The 17,765-nt window shown below is 37.6% G+C and overlaps 1 protein-coding gene across 1 annotated transcript in view; it reads left to right on the top strand.

Annotated features, from left to right (window-relative positions):
- Positions 1-17,765, top strand: part of MIPEP (mitochondrial intermediate peptidase) — a 77,625-nt gene that overhangs the window by 16,518 nt on the left and 43,342 nt on the right. The window contains exons 11-14 of the mRNA XM_070749786.1: positions 7,542-7,695; positions 9,088-9,165; positions 11,302-11,506; positions 16,206-16,315. Coding sequence (XP_070605887.1) covers positions 7,542-7,695; positions 9,088-9,165; positions 11,302-11,506; positions 16,206-16,315 — 547 coding nt within the window. The remainder of the gene's footprint in view (positions 1-7,541; positions 7,696-9,087; positions 9,166-11,301; positions 11,507-16,205; positions 16,316-17,765) is intronic.

Genomic DNA, 17,765 nt, shown 5'->3' with positions numbered 1-17,765 from the left:
AAATTGCTAGACCGTTTCTAAGTAATTAAGGTGTGTATTTTCTTGAACCAGAAACAGGCAGTGTGAGGCTTTAAAATGTGAATCCCAGACACAACCCCTTAATCTCCCAACACATAGCATTCAATTCAATAGTAGTTTCAACTGAGAAACTAAGAATCCTAGTCCAAGCTAAACAAAAAGTGCTAGGGAATTTCTGGAAGTTTGACATTCAGACAGATCAGCCATCCATAGACATGTAGAGATAAACCAAATTCACACATCATTCAAAATACACACTAAAAAGTTAGAGAAGGAAACAGAAAGACCAAAACACCTCCTGTGCAGCACCCAAGAAACTACAAAGTAGAAAACCACACATCCTACCAACATTGGCAGGGCAAGCTATTGTATAAAAACAGGGAGCAAACCCAACACTCACTAGCACTGATGATGTTATCTATTTGGGTAATGAAATGTTTTGCAAGCAAACAACCAAGCTCAGAGAACACCAAGGACTCAGTTTAACCCTGAGCTATATATATATATATTCTTCTGTTGGATGTTAGAGTGTAATTTATTAGCAGAGGATTTAGTTTTAGTTGAACATGCTCAGGCGTCTGCTATAAGACTCCAATCCTATGTATAGATACTTGTCAATAAATCCTACAGGACATATTAAGACATACAGTAGTTATGAATCAATTAGAAACATAGAAACATAGAAGACTGACGGCAGAAAAAGACCTCATGGTCCATCTAGTCTGCCCTTATACTATTTCCTGTATTTTATCTTACAATGGATATATGTTTATCCCAGGCATGTTTAAATTCAGTTACTGTGGATTTACCAACCACGTCTGCTGGAAGTTTGTTCCAACTACTCTTTCAGTAAAATAATATTTTCTCATGTTGCCTTTGATCATTCCCCCAACTAACTTCAGATTGTGTCCCCTTGTTCTTGTGTTCACTTTCCTATTAAAAACACTTCCCTCCTGAACCTTATTTAACCCTTTAAATTAGGATTGGTATCTGCAAGGATTAGCTAATTTCCAGTCTTGATTGAAAAAATGGTTGAGGATACAATTCATCAGCTTTGGATAGACTTTATTTCTTACTAAGGCTGTAATTGTATGTTTAGGAATAAATCCCATGAAGCTGAGTAGGGTTTCCTATGTTTGCTTATTTAGAAGTCTCAAACATCAAATGAAACCTAGTTGGTTGAAGGCACGCTGCAGGTCTAGGTGATCATTTTTGGGTGGTCTGTATTATTTTAACTCTTAAAATTGCAGCTAAGTATGCACTTCTCTGAATTTTGAAAAAATATATATTCAGATTTTGTTTATAAATTAGGAAAAATGCATGTATACACATGGATGCTACACAGTAAACATTGTAGGTTAAAGATCTTAGACTTTGATTATCTCTTAAGACTGTTTAGGGGGTGCAGTCTGGAGAGAGAGACAGAGACAGAGCTCATGAAATGGATATACAGTGATACCTCGTCTTACAAACGCCTCGTCATACAAACTTTTCGAGATACAAACCCGGGGTTTAAGATTTTTTTGCATCTTCTTACAAACTATTTTCACCTTACAAACCTACCACCACCGCTGGGATGCCCCGCCTCTGGACTTCCGTTGCCAGTGAAGCACCCGTTTTTGTGCTGCTGGGATTTCCCTGAGGCTCTCCTCCATGGGAAACCCCACCTCCAGACTTCCATGTTTTTGTGATGCTGCAGGGGAATCCCAGCAGCGCAAAAACGAGCACTTCGCTGGCAACAGAAGTCCAGAGGTGGGGATTCCCAGTAAGAGGAGCCTCAGTGAAATCTCGGCATTGCAAAAACACAGAGGTCCGGAGTTGGGGTTTCAAGGACTTCAGTGTTTTTGCGATTCTGCAATTTCACTGATACTCCCTTCGCTGGGAAACCCCACCTCCGGACTTCCATTGCCAGCAAAGTGCTCATTTTTGCAATGTTGGGATTTTCCTGCAGTGTCGCACAGAAGTGGGGTTTCCCATGGAGGGGAGCCTCAGGGAAATCCCAGTAGCGCAGAAACGGGCGCTTCGGCTGGCAAAAGGGGTGAATTTTGGGCTTGCACGCATTAATCGCTTTTCCATTGATTCCTATGGGAAACATTGTTTCGTCTTACAAACTTTTCACCTTAAGAACCTCGTCCTGGAACCAATTAAGTTTGTAAGACAAGGTATCACTGTATAGTATATAATACACTGTAGATTTTGGATTGTGGAAAAGATTGCTTCAAAATGTGTCTTCACCACAAAGCCAAGAATGATTGTGGGTTAAATCTAATATCTTAGCCTAAGTTGAGACAATTTTGTGGCCAAAACTGACTGTGATGATCAGGACCTCTAGAGACAGTAGGTTGAGGAGCTTCCCATCCTCAAAAGTGAGAGCAAAATTGAAAGGATCTTTCTGTTGTAAATACCCTTTATGTAAAGGTTTATTATTTTATTGACAACACAATACAGAAACCTTTGTCTTGCAAACTGTGGTTGATGAACGCCAGATGAAATCTCTGCTGAAAATTTTGTAATACCGGTAGATATTTGAATGTAATAATTTTCATAATTATTACAGCTATCAAAAAACCATTCCATGAAGTTGATGGCAGTCATGCATGACATATTTTCCCCAAATGTTCAGTCTAATTGAGAGTAATTTTATATGCCTGTATTTTGTTTAAACCACTGAAAGCATACAGGCTTTGATACAATTGTTTATCATGGCCCACTGAAATTACTGCCCTTTAGTAGCACAGTCTTTAATGTTTGAATCGTGCTGTTCATGAAGAATAATGAACAAACTTTTCTTACCTCATTGGACCAGTTGACCTGATTTGTTGCCTATAAAAATGTTATTGAGCCAAACTGAAATTACTGGATTCTCTCCCCTTCACAAACCTCCACCGGTCCTGCAAATTGTTCCTTTTAATGTGAATCAGGATTTCGGTTCAAATAAATCAATGCGCTCTTTAATCTATCTGCTTTATTGCTATGTATGTTGAGTTAGCACACAATAAAAAGTTTTCTATTCAGTTGTTATGTGAAACAGAATATTAGTCTAATGTTACTTCTGATATAAATTGCAAAATCCGTTCTAAAAAGAAATATACAGTGTTCCCTCGATTTTCGCGGGGGATGCGTTCCGAGACCACCTGCAAAAGTTGGATTTACGCGAAGTAGAGATTTGGAAGTAAATACACCATTTTTGGCTATGGACAGTATCACAAGCCTTCCCTTAACACTTTAAGCCCCTAAATTACCATTTCCCATTCCCTTAACAGCCATTTACTCACCATTATTACTGGTACTCACCATTGAATAAGACGCTTAGTGATCCTGATATTTATAAACATAATCATTTATTAACAATTATTATTTTTTTTGTTATTTATTTGCAAAAAATATTAGTTTGGTAACGACGTATGATGTCATCAGGCAGGAAAAACTCTGGTATAGAAAAAAACCCGCGAAGTATTTTTTTAATTAATATTTTTTGAAAAACCGTGGTATAGGCTATTCACGAAGTTCGAACCCGCAAAAATCGAGGGAATACTGTATTACAATACAATACTTCACAATACAATATAATAAAACACACCTACATGATTAACAATCATTACGTTACATTATACAGTGGTACCTGTATAATGGGTTGATATTCCTGGAGGGGTCTGTCATATGGTAAATGATTTAGCTTTACTAGATAAATGGTCAAAGCAATGGAAACTGCAGTTTAATGTTTCCAAATGTAAAATAATGCACTTGGGGAAAAGGAATCCTCAATCTGAGTATTGCATTGGCAGTTCTGTGTTAGCAAAAACTTCAGAAGAGAAGGATTTAGGGGTAGTGATTTCTGACAATCTCAAAATGGGTGAGCAGTGTGGTCGGGCGGTAGGAAAAGCAAGTAGGATGCTTGGCTGCATAGCCAGAGGTATAACAAGCAGGAAGAGGGAGATTGTGATCCCCTTATATAGAGTGCTGGTGAGACCACATTTGGAATACTGTGTTCAGTTCTGGAGACCTCACCTACAAAAAGATATTGACAAAATTGAACGGGTCCAAAGACGGGCTACAAGAATGGTGGAAGGTCTTAAGCATAAAACGTAGCAGGAAAGACTTCATAAACTCAATCTGTATAGTCTGGAGGACAGAAGAAAAAGGGGGGACATAATCGAAACATTTAAATATGTTAAAGGGTTGAATAAGGTTCAGGAGAGAAGTGTTTTTAATAGGAAAGTGAACACAAGAACGAGGGGACACAATCTGAAGTTAGTTGGGGGAAATATCAAAGGCAACATGAGAAAATATTATTTTACTGAAAGAGTAGTAGATCCTTGGAACAAACTTCCAGCAGACGTGGTTGGTAAATCCACAGTAACTGAATTTAAACATGCCTGGGATAAACATATATCCATTGTAAGATAAAATACAGGAAATAGTATAAGGGCAGACTAGATGGACCATGAGGTCTTTTTCTGCCGTCAGTCTTCTATGTTTCTATGTTTCTACCTCTACTTACGAACTTAATTTATTCTGTGACCAGGTTCTTAAGTAGAAAAGTTTGTAAGAAGAAGCAATTTTTCCCATAGGAATCAATGTAAAAGCAAATAATGTGTGTGATTGGGGAAACCACAGGGATGGTAGAGGCCCAGTTTCCTCCCAGGAGATTCCTAGAGAGGCCCCACAAAGATGTTTGTAAGTAGAGGTTCCACTGTATTTAAGAAGCTGGCATGCTGTAGAAAGGCAGAAATGATTCTCAAAATGCTTCCAGGCTTCAGATGGATCTCCAAAGGTTAATGGATTGCTGTGGCCAATACCGTAGTTCTTTTCTAAGGCCTACAAGCCCAGAAATATAAAAGATAAGCAGGACATTAGAGAGAAGGTGGAAAAGAACACTCTGCTCAGCATTTTGAGCATAGTTAAGGCTCCCAGGAAACATATGCAAAACTACACTCGGGTATTTAGGTAAGTAATTTAACTATGCCTTTTGTTTTGATCACAAGGATTATACATTAAATTCTTGTGAACTGGTTTATTAGCCACCCAGAATTATACAAGTAACATGGGCCACTTCATAAATTTCAGAAAACAATTTTTAAGGCTTTTGATTGTATCTTTTAAATGGACTTTATGTGTCTAATGATAAATGATACATCTGAATGCCAAACTTTCAGGAATTCCGTAGCATTTTTGGATTTGGCTTGATCTAAAATATTATCAGATTGCTAATTGGAACTGTGTTCGAATTTGTCCAAATTTTGTGAAATTAAAAAGTTTTCTTTTAAAAAAATATTTTTTTATTATTTTTCATTAGACAAACAAAAACAAACAACATTCAAGGAGCTACCATTGCTCCGCTTGTCGCAGAAGTCTAACTAGTACAGAAAAAAAGCTAACTATAATCAGACCAGTATAGAAATATAACACACGTACTCTATGTTCTTGTTAATTAATTTTCTTATCTATAAAATATCAAATACTTAAACTAATATTAAAATATAAAAAATAACAGTTTAAAATTGATAATATTGCAAAAAGACTATATTTATATTGCTTTTAAACTATTACATTCTATCTATCATTATCATGTTATAATTTTTTTGAAATTCACTTATTTAGTATAACTTAAAAAGGAAAACCCTGTCTTATTTATTTCTAAATGTTCTCTCATATATGCATACAGTTAACATTCAAATTAATAAGTTCAAATAATTATAAATTCTTACTTATTTAATTTTACCACTATTTTTAAAGTTCCACCATTTATATACTTTGTCCCATGTTTTATAAAATTCTGTTTCAGCTTGGTTGTTCAAAAGTTTTGTCATCATATCTAATTCTGCACATTCCATAATTTTTTAAAATACTTCTGCATCTTTTGGTATTTCTTTTTCTTTCCAGTGAAATTAAAAAGTTTTCAACAACTTTCTGACTGTCAGTTGGTCTTGGTAGATGCATTTCTTCTAGCTGATAGTTTCCTACCATCAAGTCGTCTTACTTCACAATCAATATATTGACAACCAAATATATTGTAGACTCTACTAATATTTTGGAATGTGCTTGTTAGGTTTTGTGTAACTGTTCTGAATCTGACATCATGTCTAAAACAAAATATTGTGTGAATCCATCGTCTAGCTGTTTTCTCCTCACTTCTATCATCCAGGGGTAATGTCCAACATGATGTCAATAGACTGTTGACTTTCATTCATTGTATGAATATTAATTGGTGTATTTATATTTGTATTTATTAGATTTGTATGCCGCCCCTCTCCGAAGACTCGGGGCGGCTAACAACAATATAAAAAGACAATGTAAACAAATCTAATATTAAAACAATCTAAAAAACCCCAATTTAAAGAACCACTCATTCATACAAGCATACCATGTATAAATTCTATAAGCCTAGGGGGAAGGGAAATTTCAATTCCCCCATGCCTGACGACAGAGGTGGGTTTTAAGGAGCTTGCGAAAGGCAAGGAGGGTGGGGGCAACTCTGATATCTGGGGGGACCTGGTTCCAGAGGGTCGGGGCTGCCACAGAGAAGGCTCTTCTTCTGGGTCCCGCCAAACGACATTGCTTAGTCGACGGGACCCGGAGAAGGCCAACTCTGTGGGACCTAACCGGTCGCTGGGATTCGTGCGGCAGAAGGCGGTCCCGGAGATATTCTGGTCCGATGCCATGAAGGGCTTTATAGGTCATAACCAACACTTTGAATTGTGACCGGAAATTGATCGGCAACCAACGCAGATTGCGGAGTGTTAGTGTAACATGGGCATACCTTGGGAAGCCCATGATTGCTCTCGCAGCTGCATTCTGCACGATCTGAAGTTTGCGAACACTTTTCAAAGGCAGCCCCATGTAGAGAGCATTACAGTAGTCGAACCTCGAGGTGATGAGGGCATGAGTGACTGTGAGCAGTGAGTCCCGGTCCAGATAGGGCCGCAACTGGTGCAGCAGGCGAACCTGGGCAAACGCCCGCCTCGCCACAGCTGAAAGATGTTTCCCTAATGTGAGCTGTGGATCGAGGAGGACGCCCAAGTTGCAGACCCTCTCTGAGGGGGTCAATAATCCCCCCCCCCCAGGGTTACGGACGGACAGATGGAATTGTCCTTGGGAGGCAGAACCCACAGCCACTCCGTCTTATCCGGGTTGAGTTTGAGTCTGTCTGCTGTAAGTAAAATAAGCCTAGAGAGCAGTGGAAATACAATTTATCTAAAATGTCTTTTTCATACATAATTTACATTTGGGTCAGAAGCCTAGCAATTTGCATAAAATTCCAGTTTTGCTAGCAAATGCATATATGCTTGTATCAATGTATGTAAACAGTTTGATTTTTATTTTATTTATTTGTATCCTGCCTTTGTTGACAATGAACATACCCAATACACCTTCCACCTCCTATTTTACCCACAACAAAAATCCTGTGAAGTGGGTTGAACTAAGAGACAGTGACTGACTTAAAGTCCCCCTAGTTGGTAATGTTATTTAAGTAGGACAGCCTCGTGTTCTTTTGTAACACATATTCTTTTGGGGTGTTTTAGGTATAACATTGAACCAAGTCTATATTGTCCCTTTTTCTCTCTTGGGGCATGTATGGATGGACTGAACATTTTGTTCAATAAGCTTCTAGGAATCTCTCTCTATGCTGAACAGCCTGCGAAGGGAGAAGTCTGGTGTGAGGATGTTCGTAAACTGGTAAGAAATTTAATTTCTAAATGTCTCGAAGTTAAAGAAATAAAGATACTGCATCTAGTAAGTAAGAATAACAATAATAATCTTTCTCCCCATCTATTTAAAGCTTTGATTATTCTACTTGAGTTCAATCTATGCTAAGTTAGTTCAGCTTTAATCTTACTGAATTATTTATTTATTTTTATTTTGTCAAGTATGTATTGGTAGTATATATAGATTTAATATTGTTTATTTATTTTATTTATTTATTTATTGGATTTGTATCCCGCCCCTCTCCGTAGACGGGGCGGCTAACAACAGTAATAAAAACAGCATATAACAATCCAATATTAAAACAGTTAAAAACACATTATAAAACCGAACATACATACAGACATACCATGCATAAAATTGTAAACTATTGTAATTGTAAAATTATATATTATTATTATTATTATTATTATTATTATTATTATTATTATTTATTAGATTTGTATGCCACCCTTCTCCGAAGACTCGGAGATGGGTACTAATAAGAGGGAAACATTAGGACAGGTGCGGTAGGCACGCCAATCATAATTTATTTCACCAATCGTAATTTATTTGATTTCAATTGGAAAAATTATGCAAATTAAACTCAGTGTTAAATCTGTGATTGAAGGAAAAAAAACACTGATCAGACTTACTAGGTTTATATGCATTTGGAGACTTTAGTCTAGCAATGACTGAGATGGTTTCTGAGAGCAGCTAGGATTCCATTAGCATCTTAGATGACAAAACTACCCTATTTTTTTGGAATATAAGACACACCTTTTCCTCCCCAAAAGAGGCTAAAAATTTGGGTGCATCTTATTACTCTGAATCTAGCTCCCCCCCCTCCCTATCCCTAACTAGGTGCTAATGATTTTCCCAGATCTTACCTTGCAGGCTCTTTCATTGTTTCTCTCTGCAAAGAATGTTTTCCAAGCCCTAAGTCTTTACAGGGTTTTTTTCATTGCTCTACTTGCTCAGAATGTTTCTTTCCAGCCCTAACCAGGTGCTAAGGATGTTCCCAGTTCTTGCAAGCTCTTTCATTGTTACTCTCTCTGAATAAGGTTTTTTTTAAAGCCCTAACCAGGGGATAAAATAAGGTGCTGAAGCTGACCAGACTAAGGACACTAGCCAGATGAATGTCTGGTAGGCAGATATTTTTCCCTATTTTCCTCCCCAAAAACTATGGTGCGTCTTATGCTCCGATGCGTCTTATACTCCAAAAAAATTGATAATTCAGACTGATTCTGTTTTCAACCTGCCTCCATTATTAGATGAAAATCAAATGTGGAACACAGTTAAGCAGTTTTTATATTTAATTTTTGGTATGAAATTATCAACACTTAACTCATGGCAAATTTTTCAACTTTCATTTTTTATTTTTAGGCAGTTGTCCATGAAAAAGAAGGATTATTGGGATATATTTACTGTGACTTTTTTCAAAGGCCAGACAAGCCTCATCAGGTAACATTCTAACATCAACAATCACTTTGCCTATCTTATCCCTACCCTCCAAAAATTAATACATGGTAAACTATAAAACGTATTTCATTATTCAGAGCAAATTAAGGATATGCCACTTAAATTAAAATACATTTGGTTAAAAAAATTGAATTAAATAAAATCCAAGGGTGGGAATTTTTTTGTATTTTTGCATTAACAACATGTTTAAGAATACATAAATAGTGCAGATGATTGAGAATCAAAATACACTACCTACCTTTTTATGTCTACTACATTAGAAGTACAGTAGATACTTTCAAATTCCTTTTGTGCCACGTCAGACATCCTGAACTGCCAAGGTGACCAGCTGCTGAATTACAGCCTGAATAGTTTATGACTTTCAGTGACCATTGTTTTGGAAACGGTAAAACATTTAACATAGCCTTAAATGAGAGAATGACAAAACTCAACACTTTAAGCTTTTGGAGAAGGAATGCTTTAATGTTTAGTTCTTTTGTGATGTGATGTCACACAATTAAAAGTCCTTTCTTCGTTTTAGTTCATACAGAAAATTTTGGCCACTGGCTATGTTCTCTTAACGCTGCTGTTAACTTCGGGTCTGTGAGACCCGTTTTCGAACTTTGAGACCCTGTAAAAAGTTTTCCCTGCATATCTGAAACTTGAAATTTCATGAGTTTGCATCATTTCAGGAGTTCTCTCTATGAGAATTTTTTTTTTTTGGGGGGGGGGGGGCTTCTTTCTTGCTGAAAACAAAAGTCACACTTGTACTCTTCCTGGGTCACCCTGACCTGGACCGAAAATTCTTCATTTGAGGTGCTTATGTTTGGTCAATTTGAAACCTTTTTCACTTGGAAGGTAGTCTGAACATTTCTGCACACAATGAAATGAAAATTGAACTGAAAAAATTGATGCTTATTGGTTTATTTTGCTGATAAAAGGCGGGGAGGGGGCTTTTTTGTGAACCTTTTTTCAATTTAGAGATAGTTTAACCTGCAAAATGCATTTTAGGATCTATGACTGTAAGAAAGCTCATGGAAGGAGCTTTTGTCATTCCCTTGTTCTGGAAATCCCCATAGCTTCCCAAAAGGCACTTTAATTAGGAAATTCTCATGTGCTATTAGAATGAAATGCTTAGTGGAGCTGGAAATTTCTGTAATCCTTCAAAAATAACTCATCATCTACACAAACAGATGATTTCCCAGTGCTCAGGGAATACATTAATATTGGTTGGCAAGTGTGCATTAAATTTCATTCCAATTTAATTCAAGGATTTGGTATGCAGTTGAAATTAAAAGAAAACTAGAAAAGAAATGTATAAAATATGTAAATTTAAGTCATGCAAAAGGCCTTGTTTTGCTTGGTCGAGCTGAGCCGAGGTTACGCAGTGGTTAGAGGCTACTTCAGCTTACTGCTAGCTGCAGTTTGGTGGTTCAAATCTCACCAGGCTCAAGGTTGACTCAGCCTTCCATCCTTCTCAGATCAGTAAAATGGGGACTCAGACTCTTGTTGGGGGCAATATGCTGATTCTGTAAACTGCTTAGAGAGGGCTGTAAAGCACTACAAAGCAGTATATAAATCTAAAGGGCAATTGCTAGTCAAGTTTATTAACAGAATTCAACATCAGTTTTGAATATTTTAAAAATTAAAATTTTAGATAATGCTATAATTATAAACAGTTTTGTGACTCTTACAAATTGTACTGGTATTACTCTAAGTTGAACATGATCATGGGGACATGATCGAAACATTTAAATATGTCAAAGGGTTAAATAAGGTTCCGGAGGGAAGTGTTTTTAATAGGAAAGTGAACACAAGAACAAGGGGACACAATCTGAAGTTAGTTGGGGGAAAGATCAAAAGCAACATGAGAAAATATGATTTTACTGAAAGAGTAGTAGATCCTTGGAACAAACTTCCAGCAGACGTGGTAGGTAAATCCACAGTAACTGAATTTAAACATGTCTGGGATAAACATAGATCCATCCTAAGATAAAATAAAAAAATAGTATAAGGGCAGACTAGATGGACCATGAAGTCTTTTTCTGCCGTCAGTCTTCTATGTTTCTATGTTGAATATTTCTGATAGCGTGTGGTTATGTGAGTGTATATATGTGTGCGTGATTTTTTTAAATATAGGACTGTCATTTTACAATCCGTGGAGGCAGGCTGCAAGAAAATGAAGAATACCAACTTCCTGTCGTTGTCCTTATGTTAAGCTTACCTCAATCCAGCAATGGTTCACCAACGTTGCTCACTCCTGGAATGATGGAGAATCTCTTCCATGAAATGGGTCATGCTATGCATTCTATGCTGGGAAGAACACGCTATCAACACGTGACGGGTAAGCAATCAATATTACAATCCAAGTATTTTATGAAGTGCACGCTACATATTTATATTGCATATAAAAGATAACTTCCTCGTTTAATTCTGGCTTCTAATATGTTTAACACGATCTTCTGTATTGGATACAAACTGATTCCTAGCAGTATAAATATTCTAGTCTGAATAAGACATAAACTAGGTCTGCAGAATCCTTCTTTAGTCACTCTGAGTTTCATAACCGCCTTCTGCCGCACGAATCCCAGAGACCGGTTAGGTCCTTAGAGTTGGCCTTCTCCGGGTCCCGTCGACGAAACAATGTCGTCTGGTGGGACCCAGGGGAAGAGCCTTCTCTGTGGCGGCCCCGACCCTCTGGAACCAACTCCCCACAGAGATTAGGATTGCCCCCATCCTCCTTGCCTTTTGCAAACTCCTTAAAACCCACCTCTGCCGTCAGGCATGGGGGAATTGATTCCCCTGGGCCGTTCCCGCTTTACGTATGGTTTGTATGAGACGTATGATTGTTTTTGTTGGCTTGTCTCGGTTAGCTATGCTATGAAACCTTTGACAATACCGAGCAGAGAATTTTAATAGAGCGTGGATGTGTGATAAAGCCAAGACACAGACTTAGTTAAATAAGTATTATTTACATATAAACAAAATATAAACAATCCAAAATATGCACTTAGCAAATACAGAATAATACAGAATATAGATAACAAGCACAAAGCTAAAATATATAGATAAAGCACGAAGCTAAAATACAATAAGATAGATAAAAGCACAAAGCTAAATATAAGCACGGAGCTTAGAAAATCAACTCCCCTGTTTCAGGCAAATGTCAAGTAACAAGGAAGTGACCAGGCACGATCATGAGCTTTTGTAGCTTCAATGAGGACATAGCCTTGAACATTTACTCTGCAATTAAATGTTAACGCTTTGAGTGCACATTAACCTTTTAAGTGACAGTACAGTTTTACAGTAGCAACTGTAACATTTAAAGTGAATTAATAGCAATAGCTATAGCACTTAGATAGATAAGATAGATAGATTAGATAGATAGATTAGATAGATAGATAGATAGATAGATAGATTAGATAGATAGATAGATAGATAGATAGATAGATAGATAGATGGATAGATTAGATAGATTAGATAGACAGACAGACAGACAGACAGACAGACAGACAGACAGACAGACAGACAACTGCGTCCACTGAAAACTTTTAAAATGTCTAAAAATAGGTTTACTAGCAGAGAGGTGTCAAAATGAATTAATAGCAATAGCTATAGCACTTAGACTTTATATACCACTTCATAGTGATTTACATCAAAGTGGTTTACAGAGTCAGCATATTGCCCACAACATTGTCCTCATTTTACTGACCTTGGAAGGAGGCACATCTGAGTCAACCTTGAGTCTGTCAACATCAAACTCCTGCAGTGGGCAGAGTTAGCTTGCAATACTGCATCTAACCACTACCACCACAGGTCAACCAACATACTGTACATTCTTACTTATTAAATAAATCCAGGTAAGTTCATAAATCCTGGTTTCTGGGAAGCTGCGGACTGCTGCTGGTCCATAGCCCGTGGGTTGGAGGATTCTTGTTCTAGTCCAACCTCCTGCCTGTAAAAACCACAGACATGGAGATATGATTTGTAGAACAAAGGGCCAGGAAATCTCTCTGATTGAGCAGCCTCATGATTTGAAGCTCTCTCTCTGGATTTGCCAGTTTATTTTTTCATAGCCAGTTTCCTGCATATAAAAATATAAAGTATTCATTCTTTACTTAACCTAGTTACAATGTGAATGGTTAATATGTAACACATAGCATACAGACAAAATCCTGCCAATGCAGGACGGCTAAATAAACAGAAGAGTATATACAGTGCTCCCTTGATTTCCACGGATGCGTTCCGAAACCGCCCGCAAAAGTCGAATTTCCGCGAAGTAGAGATGCAGAAGTAAATACACCATTTTTAGCTATGAACAGTATCACAACAGCCTTCCCTTAATACTTTAAACCCCTAAATTACCATTTCCCATTCCCTTAACAACCATTTACTCACCATTATTACTGTTACTCACCATTGAACTTAGTGATCCTGATATTTATAAGCATAATAATTTATTAACAATAATTTTTTTTTGTTATTTATTTGCAAAAATTATTAGTTTGGCGATGACGTATGATGTGATCCGGTGGGAAAAACCGTGGTATATAAAAAAACCCGCAAAGTATTTTTTAACTAATATTTTTTGAAAAACCGTGGTATAGGCTATTCACGAAGTTCGAAGCCACGAAAATCAAGGGAACACTGTAATTAGTTTTTACCATAGACAGACAGAAGGATTTCAATTACCTTAGGTAAATGGAAGCTTAAATGGATAATTATTTCCTTAAGCTAATCCAGGCATCTAGGTTTGATCCTATCATATCCACAGAGGGCATTCCATATTCTGGATAGTTAACCCACATTTTACTCTTTTCCCTAGATACACAGAAAGTATAACTTTTTAGACTTAAATAAGACAAAATAATGAGATGCTTTATTGACAAGATAGGTTTGTCATATTGTTGCAATAATCGACAATAGCCTACACCTACACAAGCTGGAAACCCTATACTATTTCAGATGAATAACTGTCCACTATCCTCTTTAAAACCTCCAGTGTTGGTGAGAGTCACATACATATATTGAGTAGATTTTTGTTTCTTTTGTTAATCCATGCCTTAGCTTTTACTTTCTTATACATGAATCTCAGTCTTCTATATCACATGCTTTCTCCATATGGTGTCATAGATACTGAACTTTGCCAGACATCCTACCATTAATCTTTCATGTAATACTTTTTAGTAAGGTGGATAAGGTTGAAACTAGATTACCAGCTGTAATCGTATTTCTGATAACAGTAAGAATACTGCTGGATACTTCAGACACACTTTGGCCAATGTGGCGCCCTTTCCAGTGCAAGTCAGCATCCTTAATCTAAAGTTTATCTTAGACCTCCCATGTCACACTAACAAAGAATTACAGTGCACGCAATGTATTGGCGCACACTCAGGATATTTAGAATCAAATATTTATTTATTTACTTATTTACTTACTTATTTATTTGGATCTATATGGCGCCCCTCTCCGAGGACTCGTTGCGGCTTACAATACATAAAAAAGAAGAACAATAATAGTAATAGTAATAATAATAATAATGATAATAATAATAATAATAATAATAATTTATTAGATTTGTATGCCGCCCCTCTCCAAATACAATATAATCATCTAAATACAATTAATTAAAAAAATTAAACGTAAAATATAAAATATTTTTTATTTATTCAATTTTTATTTATTCAATTTTTATGCCGCCCTTCTCCTTAAACTCAGGGCGGCTTACAACATGTTAGCAATAGCACTTTTTAACAGAGCCAACATATTGCCCCCACAATCCGGGTCCTCATTTGACCCACCTTGGAAGGATGGAAGGCTGAGTCAACCTTGAGCCAGTGATGAGATTTGAACCGCTGATCTGCAGATCCACAGTCAGCTTCAGTGGCCTGCAATACAGCACTCTACCTGCTGCGCCACCCCGGCTTATTTAAAAAACCAGCCAATCATATCCACTGAAAAAGAACCATGTGTGACATTCATCGACCAGGGGGCTAGAATCTAATTGCCCCAAGCCTGGCAGAATAAATGAGTCTTAAGACTCTAGCTGAAGGCAAGGAGGATGGGGGCAGTACAAATTTCTCGGGGGAACGGATTCCAGAGGGCTGGAGCCCCCACAGAGAAGGCTCTTCCCCTAGGCCCCGCCAAGCGACATTGTCTAGTTGATGGGATCTGAAGAAGGCCGACTCTGTGGGACCTAACCGGTTGCTGGGATTCATGCGGCAGAATGCACTATAGACCATCAGCCATAAGGGTTCTCTTAGCCAAGATGGAAATAACATATCAAAGTTATAATACTGTGTCTTTCGAGTCTCCCTCTCCAAAAACCAACTCTGTCCTTTTTTTGTAAAGAGGTTTTGGGTACAATTTTTGAAAAATAACAGACACTGCATTTGTTGCTCCACAAACTGGCACCCTGGAAAGGTTTGAAGCACGTAGACAATTATAACAGAGGAAAAACTTGATTTGAGGAACGACGTTTTTAATAGAAAAAAATTATTTCATCATCAGATGTCTTGAAATTGTTGAAAAGAAGCAGCAAACCAAAAAACCTGTTCTTTGAATGATTGGCATCTTAAACAATAAAGGAAACAATACGAATGTTAGCTATGTGATCTCATTAGACAGATGGGGATGATAATATTTGCAGACAGGATTAAATTCTCAGGCATAGTTTGATATTTTAAGTAAGCACAGAGTTAAGGCAATTAGACATTTGATGTTTAAAGTGAGACCAGATTTGCTGCAGCCTGGCTTTAAGTTTATAAAAGGGGGTGATTCACAGCTTCACAAGGTGCCTCACCCGGGTTGTTCAAATATTTGGTTTTATTTTGTGATTTGCTGAAAATATGTAGGAGTACTGTATAAATTTAGCTTTCTTGCCAATGGGCAGAGTGATACTATAAAATGAAATATTTACATGACAACGAGTTATTACCGCTTTATTATGAGTGCAAAATGGAAAATTGAGAGAGACAGAAGGAAAAAAAAATACAAATGCTTTAGCTTCCCTTGTATTAATTTTTTAATATCATCTTCTATAGGTACAAGATGCTCTACTGACTTTGCTGAAGTTCCTTCTATCTTAATGGAATACTTTGCAAATGACTATCGAGTGGTGAACCAATTTGCAAGACATTATAAAACGGGTCAGGTAGGAAAACATTCCCCCCCCCCACCACTAAATTAGTCCAATTACATAATGTTAAGTGAAGAATTATTATTTTTTCTCTCCCCCCTTCTCCCATTAACCATTAGACAAACAGAAGTGTACTTGTTTTAATTAATTAATTTATTTATTTTGTCCAATACACAATGAGGGTTTTAGTGGGTATATATCTATATACACATAGTAAAATACATGATGAAGGTTATAGAGGAGATACTCATAGTAAAATATATCTAAGAAATAATAGAAAAGAAGATAAAGTAATAGAACATATCAATGAAAGAATAGAAGAAGAGATATAGGAATAGAAGAAAGGTATAGGAGATATAGGAGAGCAATAGGACAGGGGACGGAAGGCACTCTAGTGCACTTGTACTCGCCCCTCTTTTAAAAACTCTTCCCATAATGAACTTACAAATTAATACTCTCTTATCTTTTTATGTATTATAGGATTTTTCAAAGCATTATATAGGCTGGGATGCTGCAGGCTGTTTCAAAATACTCAGAATTTTTTAAAAGCATATTTTCCTTGTTTATCAGGATCACACATACACTCAGTCCTTGGCCTACAATGGCAGTTAGAACAGAATTTCTCTCACTAAACCAGTGATGGCAAACCTATGGCACGGGTGCCACAGGTGGCACGCAGAGCCATATTTGCTGGCACGCGAGCCATTGTCCTAGCTCAGCTTCAAGGTACATGTGTGTGCCAGCCAGCTGATTTTTGGCTCAAACAGAGGCTCTGGGAGGGTGTTTTTGGCTTCCAGAGAGCCTCCGAGGGGGATGAGGGAGGACATTTTACCTTACCCTGGCTCCAGAGAAGCCTTTGGAGCCTGTGGTGGGTGAAATACAAGCCTACCGGGCCCACCAGAAGTTGGGAAATAGGCCGTTTCCAGCTTCCAGGGGATGGGGGAAGCTGTGCCCTCCCCAGGCATTGAATTATGAGTGTGGGCACTCATGCATGCTCTTTCAGCATCCAAGAAAAAAAAGTTTCGCCATCACTGCACTAAACCATATGATCATAAAGCAGGACTGCCATCACTTAATGGCAGCAAGTCTCTGCAATTTATTTATTTATTCATTCATTCATTCATTCATTCATTCATTCATTCATTCAATTTTTATGCCGCCCTTCTCCTAAGACTCAGGGCGGCTTACAACATGTTAGCAATAGCACTTTTTTAACAGAGCCAGCATATTGCCCCCACAATCCGGGTCCTCATTTTACCCACCTCGGAAGGATGGAAGGCTGAGTCCACCTTGAGCCGGTGATGAGATTTGAACCGCTGACCTACAGATCAGCTTCAGTGGCCTGCAGTACAGCACTCTACCTACTGCGCCACCCCGCCTCATTGCTTTTCCATGGTTGTTATGTGAGGCAACTTCTTGCTGGCTTCCCTCAACCAAAGACAGTGAGGAAGGTGGCATGAAGTTG

The sequence above is a fragment of the Erythrolamprus reginae genome, chromosome 4 (genome assembly GCF_031021105.1).
Source record: "Erythrolamprus reginae isolate rEryReg1 chromosome 4, rEryReg1.hap1, whole genome shotgun sequence".
Lineage (NCBI taxonomy): Eukaryota > Metazoa > Chordata > Lepidosauria > Squamata > Dipsadidae > Erythrolamprus > Erythrolamprus reginae.
The sequence above is the reverse complement of the archived record's forward strand: the minus strand, read 5'-3'. Positions and strand labels throughout refer to the sequence as shown.